Source organism: Pseudonaja textilis, chromosome 2 (assembly GCF_049901715.1).
Source record: "Pseudonaja textilis isolate UNSWEBS1 chromosome 2, rPseTex1.2, whole genome shotgun sequence".
Lineage (NCBI taxonomy): Eukaryota > Metazoa > Chordata > Lepidosauria > Squamata > Elapidae > Pseudonaja > Pseudonaja textilis.
In genome coordinates, this window is record NC_141991.1 from 202,884,488 (window position 1) to 202,905,205 (window position 20,718).

Here is a 20,718-nt window from a genome sequence, read left to right on the forward strand (position 1 = left end):
ACTGGTTCAGAAAACGTTTCCCGCCCTCCTCCCTTTTCCTCCCCCACCCCGTCCCCTCGAAAGAAACTGGAAGCCTCACTTGTTGCTCTGACCAACTTTTTTGGGGGGGTGGGTGGGTGGGTGGGTGGTGAAATTTGCGCGCTTTCCAGTGGCTCGGGGGGAAGGGGGTGTGTGAGGAAGATGCATCGTGGAAGGCGAGCAGCAGTCCCCTTGACCGCCGCGACCCGCAAGGCGTCTCGCTGAGGGGGCGGAGGGCCAGCAGCAGGAGCGACGCTCGCCTTGCCGAGAGGAGGGCAGCGGGCGAGAGAGGAGCAGCAGCGGGCGCTCCCCTAGGAACAAGTCGGACTCGGTGCCGACACCTCAGGAATTCCTGCCGTCCGCGATGGGGAGACGGCGGGCGCTTTGCCTGCAGCCGTATTTCCTTTGGCTGGGGTGTGTGGCGCTCTGGGCGCATGGATCCGCTGGGCAGCAGCGGCAGGCTCGTCCGGCGGAGGGTGCGGATACTAGCCGCTACTCTATCTTGGGGAGTCTGGAAGGAGGCACAGCGCCAGCCGCCGCCAACCGCGTCCGCAGGAGAGGCCAGCAGGACATGCTCAGGGGGTAGGAAAGCAACTTTTGCTCGCACCCACGTCCGCCACAGGTAGGCCTGTTTCCTGCAGACAGCAGTGGAAGGTAGCATAAACCTGCGCTTGGATGGGATCACTACAGACGGCAGGTAGGGGGTGGCATGCTAAAATGTGCCTTCCCAGGGATTAAATCGATTCAATCCCTGATCAAAGAAAAGGAGGGGACTAGGACTGTAGTCTACCTACCCTTCTTGGCTCTGCTGCTATGTGCAGGAATTTCTTGGCTCTGTTCTCCCCCTTCCACTTAATGTGACCCTCCATCTCTGAAAGGGTTGTCTGAAGTGGTACAATTCAGCCACAGGTTTTCTTCCTCAGCTGCTGTTTGGGGAAAAATAGGCCACGTGTATATAATTATACAACAGTAATTATGTAGTTGATCACATCTTTCAAGTTTAGATAATGAACTATACAGGCCTTAATAACTGAAGGTAACTCACAGATGAAATGGTGTTGTTTTTCTGCTTCTGTAACTAGTCATCTTCCACCTTTAAGCATTATTCCCCAATACCAATAGTACAGGAATTAATTTTGTTCCTCCTTAAACTCATTGTGACATAGTTTGTAATATAGACAGACACTTTGTCTGTAATCATTAGGTCCTTCATCTATTTCCACTTTTCTAAAACTTTTCTTTAATTTTCCATAGCTTTAGGCAGGTAATTCACCTGCTTGAAATACAGTGACCATCTTCATTCTTTAGCCATGTAAGCCTGTTGGCCATTGATCAAGTCTGTGTTTCAGGTATATCCTCATTGGCTAAAATGCCATTTCAAGATTGTAGCCTTTAAAGGCACAGCATACTATTTTATTCTGTGTCCTTAAAGACTAAAGTAGTCTTGAAATCTACTACTAGTTACAGACTTACAGTCCATAAGCCTGTCTTGATGTCACATTTCTGCCAAATTATGTTTTTACTTCTAAACCCATTGTCTTTCTTTGATTTGATTATTAACCTTCTCAAGATCATGGCTAGGCCTACATGATACAGGAATGTCTATGTACCTAACTACCTCAGCGACCTGTGTCCAAGCAATTCATTTACCTGTAGGTGGCATCAATTCTAGGGCAAAATCACATTGTTTAAAACACACACACCTTGCTTCTCTAACAAATCTGTATGTCCAAAATTGGATTGTACTTTGATTTTAAATAGTTGTTTAAAGTATTGCCACATTGGCAATACTTCACTCAGTATTTGTGTGATTTCATGACAGAATCTTACAGCATTAAAAATAATTTTCTCTTATTTCACTGTTCCATAGAATTGCATATGATAAGCACAGTTCCTTATTTTAAAAGTACTTAAGTAGAAAGCTTGTTCACAAGTTTAAATTGGAAGTTCCACATATAATTTCCTTTCCTTTATTTCTATTTGTTAGTGTTCATTTTAATTGTGTTACAACAACCACTTCTTTAACTTGTTTTCTCAGTAAAATGCATCATATCTTAACATGTTCCCGTTAAAACTTTTAGTCTAAATACTTGGCAGGTATCTCAGTTTTCCTTTTGAACACTGCAATATGTCCTTTCCCATATTTATAATTGTTATTCCTTTTTAATTTTAATTTTGGTCCTTGTTGGAAAGTTTTCATGTGTCTTAAGGGTCTAAAACAAAAAACAACTGAGGGGTCCTTGGTTCTTTCTGAGCTTAGTTGTTTTCTTGCAGATGTTTCATTACCCAAAATAGGTAACATCAACAGTTACTTTTCTAAGAGCCAGTTGGTAATATCATACCAACAAGAGTACCAAATGTAGCAGACATTATCAAGTTTTAAAAGGTTTTGGTGTAGTAAAGTTGAAGAATCATTTCAGTTAAAACCTGATAAAGATACATGCTTTTTCAAAGGAAAGAAACTTAAAAGTGCCAATATATAAAATATGTGACAAATCCTTTCCATTTAAAGTCTTTGTAATAGCTTACTTGCATACCAGTTTGATAGACACTGTAATTCTTTCTCTTAAGATAGAAATGTTGCGTCAGACGTCTTTGATGTTTCACTCTTAATAAAAATAAAGTATGCATGAATTTGATCTATTGCTCACTATTCACAGAATGGTTTAAAACGGAAAACTTGTTGTTCATCTCCCCCTTTTTTGCTAAGAAGCAGGTTATTAATTTTAAAAGGATTTCTAGGAATCTTTTTTTAGAAATATAAAACCTATCTGAATTTGTCTGTCATTGCTCTATAGCCAATAATTTTTTTATTCTGTGGAGCAAATATTTGAATGGCTGCTCCAAATGACCTGTGTTTTTGTGTATGTATTTGTTTGCATGCAACAGACCAAATGTGTGTGGCTCCAGATTCCATTCCTACTGTTGCCCTGGATGGAAAACACTCCCTGGGGGGAATCAGTGTATTGTTCGTAAGTCTTCTGGAATATTCATTTTTAGTAGATACTTACATTTAAACAAAAATATGAATTTACACTACAGTAGATGAATTGCTAAATTTAGGCTTCAACTTTGAATTTAAGAAATAGCAATTGCTTGACAATTTTTAAAACCTAAGAACTGACAATATATACTAAAGTTCAAAAATAATTTGATAAAAACTCATTTTTGAAATTCATAAATAATATAGTACATAAATGATATGAATTGTTTAGGATATTTATATTTTTGTTATACTTAAGTTATAATAGATTTAGATTAGATGTGATAAGTGTATTTTAATAGATTAACAGTCTTGTTTGGCCAATATTATTTTTGTCCTGCGAAATGTGACTACTGATTTGTCTTGGCAAAATGGAATTTAGTTATACTATGCTTGGGATTCACCAAGCTAGACCTCTATAATCTGTGGCTGAGATCAGCTTTCAGCTCTAGAACATTTGAAAAATCATAAGTATTAGACAAAAACTGGACAGAATATTTTTGATCTCTTCTGTTTTTTCTATTTATCTACTATCTATAGATATATAAATTATATCTATTTTGTGGTAAATTGAATATTAACAGCAGTTAAATCCTATGTATATTTATTTATAGTAATTCTTATTAAATACAATAGAACTTATGTCTGAGGGGCAAACAATGGAGTATATTAAATTATGAGAATATGGTTGCTCTCCTTTTAAAAAAAATTAAACACAATGGATTGACTTAGATCAAGGCCACTGCATGGGTGGGGAAAGTTTTTCCCACAGACTTGACCTTTACTCTTCTCAATTATATGATGATTAAAATCAAAGATTCCCTTGGTTCCAGTAAAACTTTTCACCTCCATGTGTAGATAGGTACACAAAGATGAATTTTCAGAAATGTAGAATATGAGAGGATTAGTCTTCTTTATATGGTGCTAGTTTCTGATTGAGAAATAAAAATCCCAAAGGCATTTGTGTGCTACCCAATTAACATATTATATAATTAACCTGCTTTTATGGTTCATTGTTGTGGTTATAAGAGAGGCCTACCAGTTATTTCTCACAATATAATAACAATTCATGAAGCAAATACTAAGCTCATATACTAGCACAATCCTAATATTACCCTAAATCAAATAGCTTACAATCACACATGATGCATAAGTCTCAAAGAATCTTACAATGTCAATCAATAAAAGAGATCCATCACCAGGAAATAAATAAACATACAGTCCAGAGCAATGCCACATAACAGCCTCTAATCTACTAAAAGTACTCTCCATCTTAAGTTATGTTCATCAGTTTGCAACCTACCAACCCATTTTAGCTTCTCTCTCCCCTTCAGGGTATGCTTTAAAGAAAATGTTCCAAAGGAACTTTTCCAAGAGGCAACTGAACTTCCTTTGTTTTTTCCTTGAAGACATTTCAATTCTCATCCAAGAACCTCCTTAGATGATAATTGATAATTTTCCTTGTCTTCAAGGAAAAAACAAAGAAAGTCCAGTTGCCTCTTTAAAAAGCACCTTTGGGACAACCATGACCTGGATGACTGAGAACGTCCATAGATGGTCAGAAGTGTTGAACACCAATTATCCAGAGCTGTTTTCTAACTATACTTATGTTACCCAGAGTTGAGATAAAGGATGCATTGGAGCCCCCTGGTTAAAAATAGAAAAATAGAAAACTGAGGGAGATTGAACCTGATGGTTATCCTGTGAACATTATATTCCAGGTACAGAAACAGATTCAAATCATTCATTCATTTTTGCTCAGAATCCCTCTGACACTGCCCAGAGTCCCTCTGTGAGGGAGATGGGCACTTTTTAATGTGATAGATAAATAAATAAAATATATAGAGTTCACCTTTTTTTCCAGAAGCTCATTGCATTTAGTCCTCTATTTTTATCTTTGAAAGATCAATCTTGTGAGATTAGTTGGACAGAGGGATAAAACATGGCCTCAAATATATCAAGGAGAGTGGATTATAACTTTGATCTTCCCAGCCAGTCATTTCTTTCACCAAGATGCAATAATGATTCTCAGTGTATATATTTCCAACAACTCTTGAGAAACTCTAGGATTATACCTTTTGTAGGCATAATCATGCTAATTTATTATATCTCAAATTTGATATTCCATGCAATTAGGCAACTATTACAGAAAGAAATTGATATCATTCTGGCCTACCTCTTATGTTTCACTGTTTTTGTTTATCATATTACTCTTCTGATCTTAATATTAAATATGAATCAGTTTTTTAAGATTATAGGTTACGCTTACAAAAGATTGTTCGTTTAACGAAGGTTCAAAGATGGACTAGAAAAATGACTTTTAAAAAAGTTTTCTGTTGTATCTCTCTTGAGATTACGTTATCATGATTAGAGCACTTGGCAGCCAACTCACATTTATGACTGTTGCAGCATCTTGTGGTACTGTGTTCTCGATTTGTGACTTTCTCTGTCAGCTTATGACAATCAAAGTCAATTAGCGAAGCCAGATCATATGAATCACTTCACAAGTATGTTATTCATTTAGCAACTGTGGTAAAAGTAGTCATAAAGTTGAGTCTGATCACATGATACTTGTTTAATGACTACACCATCTAGTGACTAAAATTTTGGTTCTAATTGCTCATAAATAAATACTTGTAATGATATTAAATAATATTCAGAATATTAGAGATGATAAATTGAGATTTATCTCAAGATTTCATAGCAATTATATAACCGCACATATCAAAATACCCCATGATAACAATTTGTAAACAACAAGGAAGCACAGCATATTTTGTGATCCATGATGAACAATTCATCTATAGATAATGGAATATAGATAAAATAGTGTTTATAAAGGTCATCAGTTAATTATATACATATTGGATATGTTTACACAATATATTTCTTGTTATGTTTTCCTTATGTTTTTAATATTAAATTATAATTTCTCAATTGAAGCTAATGTATTTTTTTACACAAGGGATTGCAGTATGTATTCTATTTTTTTTTCTTTTTGGAAGCTCTGCCTCATCAGAAATTGGGTGTATGTTTTTTAGCATAGAACCATCACAACAACAAAAGTTAATTTTATGATTTTTTTTTTCCTATGTGCATTCAAACCAGTGGTTTGGCAACTATCTGGATTAAACTTTTTTAAAATGTGGTTTGCCATTGCCTTCTTCCTAAGGCTGAGAGAGAGTGACTGGTCTAAGGTCACCCAACTGACTTTGTCTATAAGCAGGAACTAGAACTCATGGTCTGCTGGTTTCTAACCTGGCATTTTAACTACTACATCAGCCTGGCTCTCAAGATAGATTTGAAGCACATCCTTTTCACAAATGTCCATAATTTCTTTCCACCAAAATACCAGGCTTGTCAACTTGTTTGATGTCATTGCTTAATGTGACTCTCATTGTCTAGCATTTAATTAAAATATTTCTGGCATGGGATATCTTGAAATAAACCTCTTTGAATTAATAAACTTCTTTTGAAAAAATAAAGAAATCAACTGTGAAAGAAAGGATGTATCTATAGTATTCATTGATGTATCACCTTAGCTCTGGTAATTTACAGTTTGCAAAGGTACAGTTAAAGCAGAATTAAAATCTCATTTTAGTATTTTTGTAACTGTAACCTGTTAACCAAGAAAAAGATATTGTTCTCTGAAATGAAACTAGAAATGCATTTGCAATTAGTGCATTGAAACAATGTCTAAACCAGGGGTGTCCAACCTTGGCAACTTTAAGACTTGTGGACTTCAACTCCCAGAATTCCTCAGCCAGCAAGGTTGGACACCCCTGGTCTAAACCTAGCATATCTCCAAAACACATGCTTTGGTTAGGAAAATAACATTACTGAAGATTGTTTTTTTTTAAAGATGTCATCAGCTGGAAAGCAGTAGTTTGGTCCTGCAAGGCTAATACAGATGTGATGCTAAATGCAAGAATCTATCAATAAATCTATTCAATTAGCAACCATGAGCTTGTGTGGAGAAATAGAATTAGAATTCAGATAAATGGGAACTAATTGCAGTTGACTTCCCCTTTCATATCCCACTTCTGATAGAAATCTTTTTATCCTGAAGGTGGAAAACTTCCATTGCCTAGCATTGATTACAGTAGTAGCTTAGGGTAGGCTTATTTGTAGACATTCCTGTCCTACTGATCTCCATATTTCTCACTCCCAAATTACTTTGACAGTAAAAACTTGATACCTATTTTTATCTATATAGATGATCTGGATGTTTTTGATTTCTATAATGACTTTGTATTAGCCATATATAATTTGCATGGAGTAGAATTTTGTGTGCTTTGTCCCACATTGAACATTGTAAAGATATTGAATGAAGATTATTGTTTTCATTCTGTTTGTTGGAGCAATAAAAATAATAAAAATTCCTAATATAATTTCAATATACAGGAAAATGCCTATATTCTATAGTTTTGAAACTTTTAAACATATGTTTTACTATTTGTTTAATAATGTATGATTGCAAGTCTTGTAATATATTACTTTTTCCACAGCCATTTGTAGAAATAGTTGTGGTGATGGATTTTGTTCTCGTCCTAATATGTGTACTTGCTCCAATGGACAAATATTGCCAAGCTGTGGACCAAAATCTAGTAAGGCTTAAATAGCATCCTTTTCATTTTATTATACATAATAAAGGTATTTTCTGTTTAGGGTTAGAAGGATTTCATCTGTTCTCTTTAAAAATAGATAGTCAATCCAGTTACCGTCTTTTGAAACTTCTGGTATGTGTCCACAGTTTTCCTACCCTTCAGTTATATCTCTTCTGTTGGCAACCCTATTGGAAGAAGGGCTAAACTTGCACATTGGTTACCCATACCTAAAAGCACAACAAGCATAACACATTATTTGGATTTGTTCACAGATCATGCTGAGTCAGGATACACTGTTAATTTATTGAACATTTTAAATAGCTATGTTTGTGCTGTACAGTAATCACTAAACCATGATTGAGAAACAACTGTGGATTCACTAAGTCAGAAGTGAACAAACTGCTTTACAGTATGTAAATATGGATGAACATGGTCTGATTCTAATTCTAATTTCACTGATTACCTAGTTTCTTCCTAAGAACCATGGCAAGCAAGATGTTGACTTTTTCCTATGTTTAACTATCTAAATAGTAGGGCTGTGCAAAGTTTCAAACACATATTTTGTTTTGATAGCTTGTATGAAGCACCCCTTTGAAGTTATCTCATGGACTATATCCCCTTCTCCCTTCTTAAAGCAAAGTGAAGTAAAGCATCCACATAGTTTTCCTTCCTGTTGTTTTGACCCCATTCATTTTTGCTTGTGATCATTTAAAATATCCCATTGTTTTACTGCATTTTTATATTGGTTTATAATTTTTATGAGCCACATTGTTTTTTTTGATTGAAAAATAAGATATCAACTGTGTTATGTGGTAAACAACTAAAATACGTAACTTGCATGCTTAAAATAGCAATAATATGTTGGATGTATATTGGAGTGAAGTTAATGAAACAAAGTGGAAATTAATTGAAATCAGAATGATAAGTTTTAAAATAAAATGAATGTAATAAAATAAAAAAGCTTCAAAGCATTAATACCAATTAGAGATGATTATAGATCAAGATAAAGTAGTAAAAGGAATTCGTGGAGGAAACCACATTCTAAATACAGAAGAAAGATTATAGTTAGATTAAGTTTATTAATGCAGAATTCAGATACTCTAGTATTGGCAAAGAAATGAAATATTAAAATGGCATTTGAGAAGCAAAGAAATAGATGAAGCATGTGTTAAGGACAAATGTATGTATACCAAGGAAGAGACATTAATGGAAAACTGCACAAAAAATCTGAATAAATAGTCCTCAAAATTATATGTACAGTAGCATTTTATAAAGAAGCATTTATTTATTTACATCCTGCCTCTATTGTTTTTATAAATAACTCAAGGCAGAGAACATAGATCCTTCTTCCTCCTATTTCTCCCACAACATCAACCCTATGAGGTGACTGGCCCAAAGTCAGTAGGTTTTCATGGCTAAAACAAGACTGAAACAGTGTCCTGATTTCTAGCCTGGTGCTTTAATGACAATGAGCCACTTATACTAGAACCTTAAATCAGTTTAAATTGAAATGTTAGGTCACAAAATGCTAACATATGTTATATATTTTACATTATGTATTTTAATGATTTATTATGTCTACATTTTCGCATTATTTCTCAATATTTGTGTCTTTTTTTGCTACCTAATATAAAATGACAATTTAATGCATAACTAATTGTCTGCATTTTTCTGTAGTACAACAGTGTAACGTCAGATGTCTGAATGGTGGTACCTGTCTAGATGACCAATGCCAGTGTCAAAAAGGATATATTGGCAGTTACTGTGGGCAACGTAAGTAAACATTTGGCAGTTGTGATTTATTTGAACGATTCCTGTCATGAATGTAGCATAAAGTATAGGTGTTATATAGTTTTCTGATATTTTTGAATGGTTGCTATTGCATCTGGATATGGGAATTGTGAATTCAGTGCATTTTTCACCTATTAGGTTCAATGGATAGTCATGAACAAAACATATATTATGTAGATAGGGTAGTTACAGGGAAGACATATTTCTCTCAGAGAGATGTAATTATTATAAAAATACAGAGATGTTTTTATAAGAAGCAGTAATAGTATTAGTTTGTTTAAGCACCATTAGAATTGTGAAGTAAAGTACTGGCAGTAAGCAGGAACATTTTGAATGAAGTTTTACATTTCAAGGAGTCCTTAATTAAGCAAACTTTTTAGTTTATACAGAAAAACAATGACATTGTTAAATATTTTGTGTTTTATGTATATATTTCATCTGAATTTATGCTATCCATTTCAAATACTACAGCCATACTTATAGTCAAGTTCATATTCTGGTATTTTTCAGAAAAGTGATCTAAGAAATAAGTCCTGATGGTTTTGTTTTGTTAGTATGGCACTGTAAAGTCTACATAACAGGCATTTCCTTTGGGGAAAATTTGGCATGTGAATTGCATTAAAATGCCCCAAATGTTAAACTTATGGCACTTGTAGTGTACATGTAATCTTCATTTAATGTCTACCTACCTTTATAGTGAAATGGGAATGACTACAATATCTACATGTACTGATGATGAGTCTAATACTTGAAAAATGGAAGTCTGAAAACTTTACATTTCATAAATTACAGCCTGCTGCAAATGAGAAACTGTGACTTAAGGAAGCACAAGGAAATTGGAGTGCTTCTTCATTTACTGAATTTATAGCTCAGTCTCTGAAACAGCTAGTAATTGATAACTAATGAAATAATAAAAGGCATTTTTTTCTCAGAAAGGATATAAAATTTAAAAGTTTCCAAAACTGGTATAGGAGCGGTTAGCAATTAATCTGTTAGCAATTAATTTCGTAGAATGTACAATATTTTTTAATGTATTTGCTTAGTTGATTGTGTAGAGCAAAGCAATTTAAGGTATCTATTCTGGAACATTTAGAATCTTCTTTCCCATAACATTGTTGGTAAGCAGGACCTATAAGATATATTCTAAGATAATGCCAAGCCATGGTTGGATATTACTTCAATAAATAGAACATGACTTCAAAGTCTTATACACCCTCTTTATATTATAAATTCAATGTTTACTTTTAGGTTCTTGATCAGTCATTAATTGCCCTTAGACCAGATTCCCAAACCACATTTTAAGAGCAAGTTAAAGTTATGAAACAATAATTTGCAGGTTCTGATAATAGTGGCAAATAATCTCTGTACAAACATTGAAAAGCATTGTAGAAATGATGGAGCATAAGAGGAAGACTAGGGGATGGAGCTGGATTTTTTTAAAATCAAAGGGCTGATTTTGTTTCTGAAAAAAATACCAATTAATGGTTCATTGTTATTTATTCCTTATTTATAAGAGTAGAAATATAAGATGTAAGCAAAATACAATTATCTATTGCTTGTCTCAGAAGATCCTGTATCCTGTATTTGTATCTGTTCTTTTTTCAGACTTTTTTCTTTTCCTAGGCATAATATTTGTATTCCCACTTCTTTTATTTTAGCTGTTTCATGCTTTATTTCTCCATTCCTTGGTTCTGATTAAACTGTGCATCATTTCATTACATTCAGTTTCCTATTATTATATCTATTTTTGATTTTTTGAGTTGGAGCACCATTTTTTAAATGAAAAATGTACCAAAATTGCACAAATATGGTCTTAACAAGTTTGTGAATTATCATTAATTTAATTTACCAAATTGATTGTGACCTTCTACACCATTAGGCATGACAATTTACAGAATTCTAAAAAACACAATATTAAAAACATGCATAAAAACACAGCCTAAAGCAGAACAATAAACCATACAATGCAACAAAGGCCTCATATATGCATTAAGGAACACATTAACCTAGGCCTGGGAGCGGAGCCAGCTCTTAGGGGCTTTGTGGAATCCAAGGAGATTGTTTAAGGGAAGATAATTCAGTGAAGAATCAACATTGTTTATCTGTAAAATTTTCCCGAAGAAGGGCATGGGTGATTAAAATGAGATCAGGATAAAATTACACTAACTTTTTTGTGGCAAGTCCCATTTGGAGTCATCAAATTTTAGTTCACAAGTATTTGGAGAGATAATCTTTAGATTATGTCAATATATTCATTTGTTACATAAATTGTGCTGTCATAGTTCACTGTTCTACTACATATAAAATTAATTGTATAGTAATTAGTAATTGCTGAAGAGCAATAATTCATTTAATGAGATCTAATAAAGTAAGGAAAATTTTGGGTACATTTGTGTTTTTACTTGAAATATAATAGTTCTGCTACATTATTTCTGGACTCTTTTTTCCATGCTTAAATGTTTTTTTTTTCTTCTCTTTCTCCTCATCTGTTTTTTTGGAACAAGAGAATGAATCCTTTCAGTAGCTGATCATATGCTGTTTGAGTCTTTATTTGGGAAAATTGCCTAAAATACTCAAATCAAATAACCTTTAGCTTTTTCTTAAGGAAGTTATAAACTTGTTCTAAATGTATCTGTTTTGTAACAGTGAAATACAACTATTATGTATGCATCATTTTTTCATACTTTGTAGACTTGGTAGACTAGTAGAGCAATTGTGCATACTGCAATGAAGGATTAATTTTGAATTTAGAGGCAAGTATTGCCTTTTTTCAAAATCTCTTAGAATGCAACATATGTCTACTATAGAAGTAATACAAATTTGTCAAGTTCTGTTATTCAAGTTTAAATGAGCTAACATATACACACTTGGAAAAAAAGCTGATGCCTGTTCAATTCACACAATTACCCAGACCACAGTATGTCTGTGAACGAAAATGTGTTGACCATTTTAACACTGGTTTCTGCATATACTTAGAACTGTTTATAAGTCTATGTTTTTAGACTTCTGTATATTCATTAGTTTACTCACCCCCGCTTTGGAAGATTTTATTACTAATGACTTACATTATGCCAGTAAGAGAAATGTATTTGTTATATTTTTATCCATTCATGACAAGAGTTTTTCAGGCTGGTTAGTGTGTTATAGAAGAGTAAATATAAAAATACTAACACAATAATAATACAGTAAGCAATAAAATATATTTTATTAGTAGATAACCAGTTAAACAAAAGAAGCATTATAATAATGCAATCACCCTGATACAAAAACATACAAAATAAAATATGCTATCCAAGTATAATAGGGACAGTATAATTTTTCATTCTCTTTTTACAAGCACTTTTTTTATAGATGAGATAAATAATCTCAAAGTTTTGTAGCCTCAAAGCATATGATAGAACAGCCTTTAAGCTATTGCCATTATTTTTTCAACTCTGTAGATGAATTATGTTGCTTTTTCACATTTTGATCTTTTCAACACAATATTTTCCTTAGTTTCCTCACTTTGAGTATTACTTGTCTCTTCTAACTATCTGGATGTATGCTTTTTTCCCTTCTTTTCCCAGACTCTGTGGCACTGCAAACAAATGTCATGTCCCCTGAGATGTCTAGATCTGCAAGAGAAGGGAATGGGTTCTGCTGAATATAAATGCTTGTTTTCTTAGAGGCCAGGTCAAAAATCTTAGGGAATATAGAAAGCATAACAAATGGTGCTTTAATCGTTGTATGGTAGAAATTCTTACTTCAGACAGATGTTCAAAATCCATTATTACAGAAAATTCTTTCAGATTGTACTTGGCACATGTAATTTCTGTATGTTATATTTAAAAAGTGATATATTTGAATATGATTTTCAGTGAAACTGTATTTTAATATTTGTATGACCTTTTTTCTCCCAAAGCTTTAGACACAATTTATATAATTAAACTTGTCAATAAAGCAACTGACTTCCACCCACCCATCCTTCAGGTTCATGAGAGCAGGAAGTTTTCCTTAGTATGAGTGAAGAGAAAGCTGGGGCAATCCACCAGTTGCTTTTTCTTTCATTTGTCTCTCATTAAAAGTGTAGGGACAACATCTACCAGTCATTTTAACGTGATCATGAGGAAGAACCTTAATTTAGGTGTTCCTCCAAAATCCGTTTACATTTTCAATTATGTCTTGTCAGCACCTATTCAAATGACACTTGTTTGAGTTGAGGGCAAGTACCAGGTATCGTAGCATATTTTGGACTCATCAATGAAGCTGTGTCATCTAGTGGGATCCATGAATTATGCCTTTTCTGTTGCAGTACCTTTCCTCTGGAATGACAGCAGGGCAGAGACCTAGATGGCTCTCAATCTGATAATGTTCAAGAATTAAAGACTTGGCAAAGAAGTTAAGCCATGTCCCAGGCTTAAAATTGTACTAATTAATTAATATAGGCACATTTTCCTAATGCATTTTCTTTTAAGGCTTCTCCATTAGGAACACTGATTATTATAAATATCCAGTTTTTTAATAATCCTCAAATGACTATTTTTACTTTATTATATACATATAATATTTTTATTCAAAACACAGCTGTCTGTGAACATGGATGCCAGAATGGAGGTCGCTGCATCGGGCCCAATCGTTGTGCATGTGTATATGGATTCACAGGCCCTCAATGTGAAAGAGGTAAGAACTACAAAACAAAATGAAGTTTATCCCAAATCTGAATGTTTTCCATTAAGTGCCGTAGTGCTAAATAAGAGGCATGTGGAATATCACTTCCATTTGCAAGCAGTTAGAATAGCAGTTCATAGTATGATGTTGATATTATTCCAGTTGGGAATTTAAGATTTTTTTTAAAGAACAGGCAGATAGCAGATCCCTGCATTTCTGCATCTCAATATATAATAGAGAGCTGTACAATAATCTGAGCATTGAGAATGAATCAATACAGGTAATCTTCGACTTATAATGGTTCATTTAATGACTGAAGTTAAAATGACACTGAAAAAAGTGAATTATGACCATTTTTCACACTAATGACCATTGCAGGATCCTTGTCATGTGATCAAAATTTGGGCATTTATGGTATGTATTTATGATGGTTGCAGTGTCCGTCATGTGATCACTTTTTGCAAACTTCTGATAAGCAAAGTCAATAGGGAAGCCAATTCACTTAATAAATGTATTACTGACTTAGCAACTGCAGTGATTCACTTAACAAGTGTAGCAAGAAAGGTTGTTAAATGGAGCAAAATTCACTTAACAAATATTTTGCTTAGCTACAGAAATTGTGGGCTCAATTGTGGCCTTGAGGACTGTAAAGATATAACTGAATTAGAAGTCTTCATGCTTGGTTAGTTTATGGTTCAGTGTATTGTGTCCCCTGCAGCAGTCCAAACTAAAGAATTCCTGACAAATGACTACTTATGCTTGAATATATCTTTCGGTGGAGCACAACTCAATTTTTGTATAATTGATTCCAGTGCTGAATTTATCTTCCTACTAGAAAATCTTTCATCCTGTTCAAATGGAATCTGCTTTTCTAAGTTAAGTCTGTTTTTTTCACATATTATACTCCAGGATAATAAAGAAGAGGTCTTAACTTTTAGTGACATTCCTTGAATAGTGTATCATGCACCATAAACATTCCTAGTCCGTCCATTTCTCTTAATAGAATTTAATATATGGTCTCCTGATGGTTTCTATTCCCATTCTCTGAAATAGTTTCAGTTTGTATTAATCTTCCTTAATAATATGGTGCTCAAACTGATTTTTTAATGTGGAGTCTTATCAATGCAGAATAAAGTAGATGCAAATTAGAATTCTTTGAATATAACAAAAAGAGCATTTGTCTTTTTTTGCACTGTTGATTTATACTGTTTTATAATTAATTATTGTTCAGAGATCTTTAAAAATTTTGTAAAGCTAACTATTACCTGTTCTAGACTTATTATTTGATTTCGGTTACTTACATGGATAATTTTGTAGAGTTGGCTGCCGAATCTCGTTGTACTATTTTCAGTCTATGTCTATTCAAAATTTGTTATGAATTCTACTTTCTTCTACCATCTTTGTTATCCCACCCAATATTTTGTTGTCTTCAAATTTTGTAACTATTTTTTTCTCATCTAAATATAGGTAGTTCTCAACTTACAACCACAATTGAGCCCAAAATTTATGTTGCTAAGTGAGACATTTGTTAAGTGAATTTGGTCTCATTTTACTACTTTCTTGCCATAGATATTAAGTAAATCACTACAACTGTTAAGTTAGTAAAATGGTTGATAAGTGAATCTGGTTTCCCCATTGACTTTACTTGTCAGAAGGTCACAAAAGGTGATCACATGAACCTGGGACACTGCAGCCATCATAAATATGAGTCAATTGACAAGTGTCTGAATTTTTATCACACGACTGTATGGATCCTGCAATTTTTGTAAGGGAGAAAAATTGACATAAGTCACTTTTTCAGTGCTGTTGTAACTTTGAACAGTCACTAAACAAACTTGTAAGTCTAGGACTACCTGTAATTAATAGAAACCTTGACTGTAAAAGGCCAAACATTAGACGTGGTAGCATCTTTCTTGATTATCTTTCCCCAGTTTATTTACCTGTATATGCATTCCAACAATTCGTTTTGGTTCAGTGTTGTAACAAACAATTATGATATACTTCTGAACATATTTTTGAGGGAATTATACAGTAATTTTTTGTCATACTTAATAAGCTTAATAAGCTTTTCCTTCCTTTCATTGCCTTGTTCTAACCTGTCCTGGGGCTGGTTAAGCCAACAGGAGGCTAAATGAAGCTTTATTGTACTCTAAGCAAAATTATTGGGGGGGGGGCATAGTTCAAGTAGAAAAAAAGGAGGCTGCATGGTATTCTAGAAGGTTGAGAGGTTTCTTAAAGTCAGTCATGGCAATGGTTGGTCCTCGTTTCCATATTCAGTGTTAAAAATGTTATACCATATTAGACTAAACCGAAGAAAACCCCAGCTACATTCGTTCCAATCATGTTACTGTAGAGTCAACAGAAGATTGGGAAGCTCATATTTATGCTAGCAGAATCCTACATTGATATATCTTTGGGGTTAAACAAAGGAAAATTGTTTTACAACCAGCATACCTTTGATTTAGGCTTACACGCTTACTAAGTTGCAAAGAAGAATGGTATATCTGGTAATAAACTTCAACAATAATTTGTGCATTTTCCTAAAGAAAGATGTATGTTTTATATCGGGTCCCCTACCCTGGGGCCGTGGACGCACCAGTCCACACTGGCCCAGGAGCCAGGCTGCACAAGAGAGTGAAGCCCCCATTCACTCATGGGCAGGATCCAGTCACTTCACAAAACCACACACCTTGGTCTGTGCAAAAACTGCCCTCCATGGAATTGGTCCCTGGTGTCCAAAAGGCTGGAGGCCACTGAGTTAGATTGCATAAAACAGTGAAATTAGGTGCTAAACAGTCAGTAAAACTATGCTGGTAACTTAACTATATTATTATTCAGTAATGTACATTACAATGTGTACAGTATAATTTGTATATTATATAAGATGCTCTGCTTCTTAATGTCTCTATTCAGAATTGTACATTTAAATAATTTATCATAGCAACATTTATATGTTATATTTAAGTATCAAACTTAAGTATTTTATAAGATAATTGGAATGAAATATTTTACTTAATATATAATTGTGATGGTGAACCTATGGCATGTGTGCTACAGGTGGCATGCAGAGTCATTTGTGTGGGCATGCAAGCCCCAGCCTGTTATGGTTTGCTGGCAGCAGGTTGGCTGAGGTCTTGGAGAATGAGGACTCAGATGAGGGGCCTGCGTGTGAGGCAGGGATGGGGCCAAGACGATCAGGGAGTGGAATGCTGCCTTTGGAGATTGTGGAGGCTGGCAGCAGTGATGAAGAGGTCCCCAGGAGACCTGTGCCCAGTAGGCGTGCACACAGGACTGCTTGAAACTGGAGTTCTTTGCAGGACGCAAAAAAGATTTTGCACTCAAACCTTGTGGACATTCGGAATATCTTGGTTGGTGTTTGGAGACTCTTTGTGTTTGAAATATTTCTTAGTTACTTTATCTAGTGTTCTTGGCAGCCTTGCACCACCTTGGCAAGACTCATTCTTATCAGAGACAATTAGTTTGAAACAGCCTTTTAAACGTGAAGGAACGGAATTCGTAAAGAATCATTAAAAGGTTTTTCTATTACCTCTGTTTCGTGTTTGTTTCCTTGGAACAAGGTTTCACTCAGAACACAGCCAAGCTTACCTGCACTGTGCATGCGCTTGCCTCCCAGTTGATTTTTGGATCGTTTGAGGCCATTTTTGGCCTCCCAGAGGCTCGAGGGAAGCCTCTGCACCCTCGGGAGGACAAAAATGGGCCTTCCAGAAATACCAGTAGTGCCAAAATGGGCCCGTTTTCAGCCTCCTGAGGTTCCAGAGACTTCCTTCTGGAGGGCGAAAATGGCCTGTCCCAGGTCCAGAGGCCCTCCGGAGGCTGAAAACAGGCACTTCCGGTATTTCCAGAAAGCCCGTTTTTCAGCCTCCCGAGGCTGCAGAGGATTCCCTTGAGCGTCTGGGAGGACAAAAACAGCCTGAAACGGCCCAAAAATCAACTGGGAGGCAAGTGCATGTACAGTGCAGGCAAGGGAGCGGGGTGGGGGTATTGTATACACATGCACTGGGAGCGGGTTGCATTGCATTGTGGGTGTTGGCACGCGCTAGTGTGTGCATGCACACTTTCCGCACACCACAACAAAAAGGCTCGCCATCACTGATATATAATATAGCGGTATGTAGTTTTCCTTCATAATAGCGTCTTAGAATAATAATGTTCTGACCCAGGCTTCGTCAAACATAATTAAACACAAACTTGTTTCAAAAGCAAAACCTATTTTATTGCAACACCGGGAATTACTTTCATTCCCAGCCAGAACTTATTTGTAAACAGTTCCCTAAGATAAGCACACACCTTTCAGTGCTGTGGAATCCTGCCAAAAACATAAGTATCCAAATTAATTATAACAGAAACCATCTGAAGTACCAGAAAAAAACAACCAGAGTACACAGAGGTTCAAGGAAGACTTGGAATCTATCGAACTACTTTACTTCCTGCAAATCTTTCATCATTGAGGTTTGACTTTTATCCCTTACGGGAGGGGCCATCACCTCCCAGCCTTATTCCCCAGTCACCCTTTCTGTTTCAGCTACTCTCGCCTTCTAGCAGCTCTGCGCACACGCGCACTGGGAACAGGCTCCCCTGGGTCCTCTGCTTCGATGCTGCCAGACTCTGAAGGCTCCCAGATGCTCCTGCCCCCATCCCTGCATCGGACGCAGGAACCTCGTCCAAGTCCTCTCCAGATTCTCTGACTGTTCCCCTTTCTACCTCACTGTCTGACTTCGCTGCCGTCTGCACCAGGTGCCGGCGAATCACAACAGATAATGCATAACTGCTTATTCAGCTATCTTGGTTTCCAGATGAAGGCAGAAGGGTGAAAAGTATCTAATCATTGAAATTACAATATATTTAATTGACATGTTACAAGAAAGTAGTTTTGGGGGACTTTCCTAGGTACATTTTTCTTCATAAATATTTATATTCATTATTGAACTGTTGGCTGTGGTTAGCTCTATTCTTGGTGTAAAAGACATACATTCTGTTTCTTCAGAATAAAACCTAGAACAAAATGGAAACATTCTTTTTAAACAAAAGGTATCTTATAAATATAAATTTACTGTAAGATATAAATTTCATTTAAATCATGAGAAAATACAAAAGGTAATGGAATTTTTTTCATTTTAATTTGCTTGGGAAAGTGAAGGTTTTAAATGGGTGCCAGAAAGATTGTAATAGAGATGCCAGATACATTTCTTTAGGGAAGACATTCCACAAGTGGGATGTCACCCTCAAAAGCTTTTTCCTTAGTTGTTTCTTGGCTTATTTTCAATAAGCCTTTTCTTTCATTTACTTATATTGGCTGCTTGTGACTCAATATAATTCAAGTTATAGTTCCAGTTATGTATCTTACTATAAAGAAGCCACGATAAACACCAATAGCAATCATTAAAGGTTGTGAAATATTTCTTTTAACATTTTGTTTTTCCAATGCTTGAAATCCTAATGAGTGTGAGCATGTATCATCTATATGTGTGTATAATTTTTAAGTAAATAATTGGAATTTCTGAATTTAAAATGCTATAGATATTCAGTACCCTTTATTGACTTTTCTGTTCATAACATATATTTTATCAAAATAAGATATATTTTTAAAAAATGAAGGAAACTGTATTTCATAATAAATATTTAAGAATTGTATATGAACATGGTTTAATGAGTAAGATAACTAACCTTATATGACAATGATAAAAGTTAGAATTTCTAGAAAGTAATGCTTGCAACTTAAAACAATTTTGTTCCTCAAGTTCTATATCTATATTCAGAATTATTATTTATAATCCTACAATCACCCTTATTTACCTTCTGTAAAGACATCCGATGACATCCGACTTGTTATGATAAAACAGCACAAGTTGAGTAGAGTGAAATGTCCTTTTATTTTGAAATATACACACAAATGTGCGCACGCGGGCACGTGTGCACACACACACATCTTGCTGATTCATAATATATTTGTAATTTACAGTTCTGAGATCCTTGTCACAAATAGTATTGTAAAGCCTTTTCATGACAGGCCACAACTTTCAAATCGTAGATTTCCATCCTTCCAGGGAAATAGTGTCACATTTGACCAATGGTGCTTTTATTTAATTTATTTATTTGGCATATATTGACTCTTGGAATTTATCAGTATTGTGAGGAGCCTTTTTTCAGCTCTTCTAGCTTTTTGTCCTTTATAGTTTGTTTATTTTGACAAATGGACACAAACAATTCCAGTCAGAACCCTTCCTTTCCCCTAATCAATTTTACATATGGACAAAATGTACTGTATATTCCTTAAATTCAAAGATTCCAGGGATAACCAGCAGACTAAGTTTTGTGACAAACTGAAGAGTGCTACCAGGAGCTGCTGCATTAAATAAAGCAATACCTAGTTAAAAAGTTAGTAATTGTTAATATACTTGAAATAGAGTCTTAACTAGTTCCCAGCTATAATTTGTACTGCTGTCCTTAATCATGTATTAGGACTGAATACCTGAAGAAGAAAAGAAAGCCTATGGGTGTTTCATGTGATTGACTTGCCTCATTCAGTCCATAAAGTTCTAATCCATATTGCCTGGAGAAGGCTTTAGGTTACATGTTCAATCTTGGTATTATTTTATGGTGCATTCAAGACTGGCCGTTTGTAAAAATGTATGCCTTTTTCCATAATTTTAC

The 20,718-nt window shown here is 34.9% G+C and overlaps 1 protein-coding gene across 1 annotated transcript in view; it reads left to right on the forward strand.

Moving 5' to 3' along the window:
• Nucleotides 1-263: 263 nt before the first annotated feature.
• FBN2 (fibrillin 2) overlaps nt 264-20,718 on the forward strand; it is a 116,166-nt gene continuing 95,711 nt past the window's right edge. Inside the window, exons 1-5 of the mRNA XM_087926889.1 lie at nt 264-600; nt 2,908-2,990; nt 7,510-7,608; nt 9,286-9,381; nt 13,963-14,058. Coding sequence (XP_087783015.1) covers nt 383-600; nt 2,908-2,990; nt 7,510-7,608; nt 9,286-9,381; nt 13,963-14,058 — 592 coding nt within the window. The 5' untranslated portion in view covers nt 264-382. The remainder of the gene's footprint in view (nt 601-2,907; nt 2,991-7,509; nt 7,609-9,285; nt 9,382-13,962; nt 14,059-20,718) is intronic.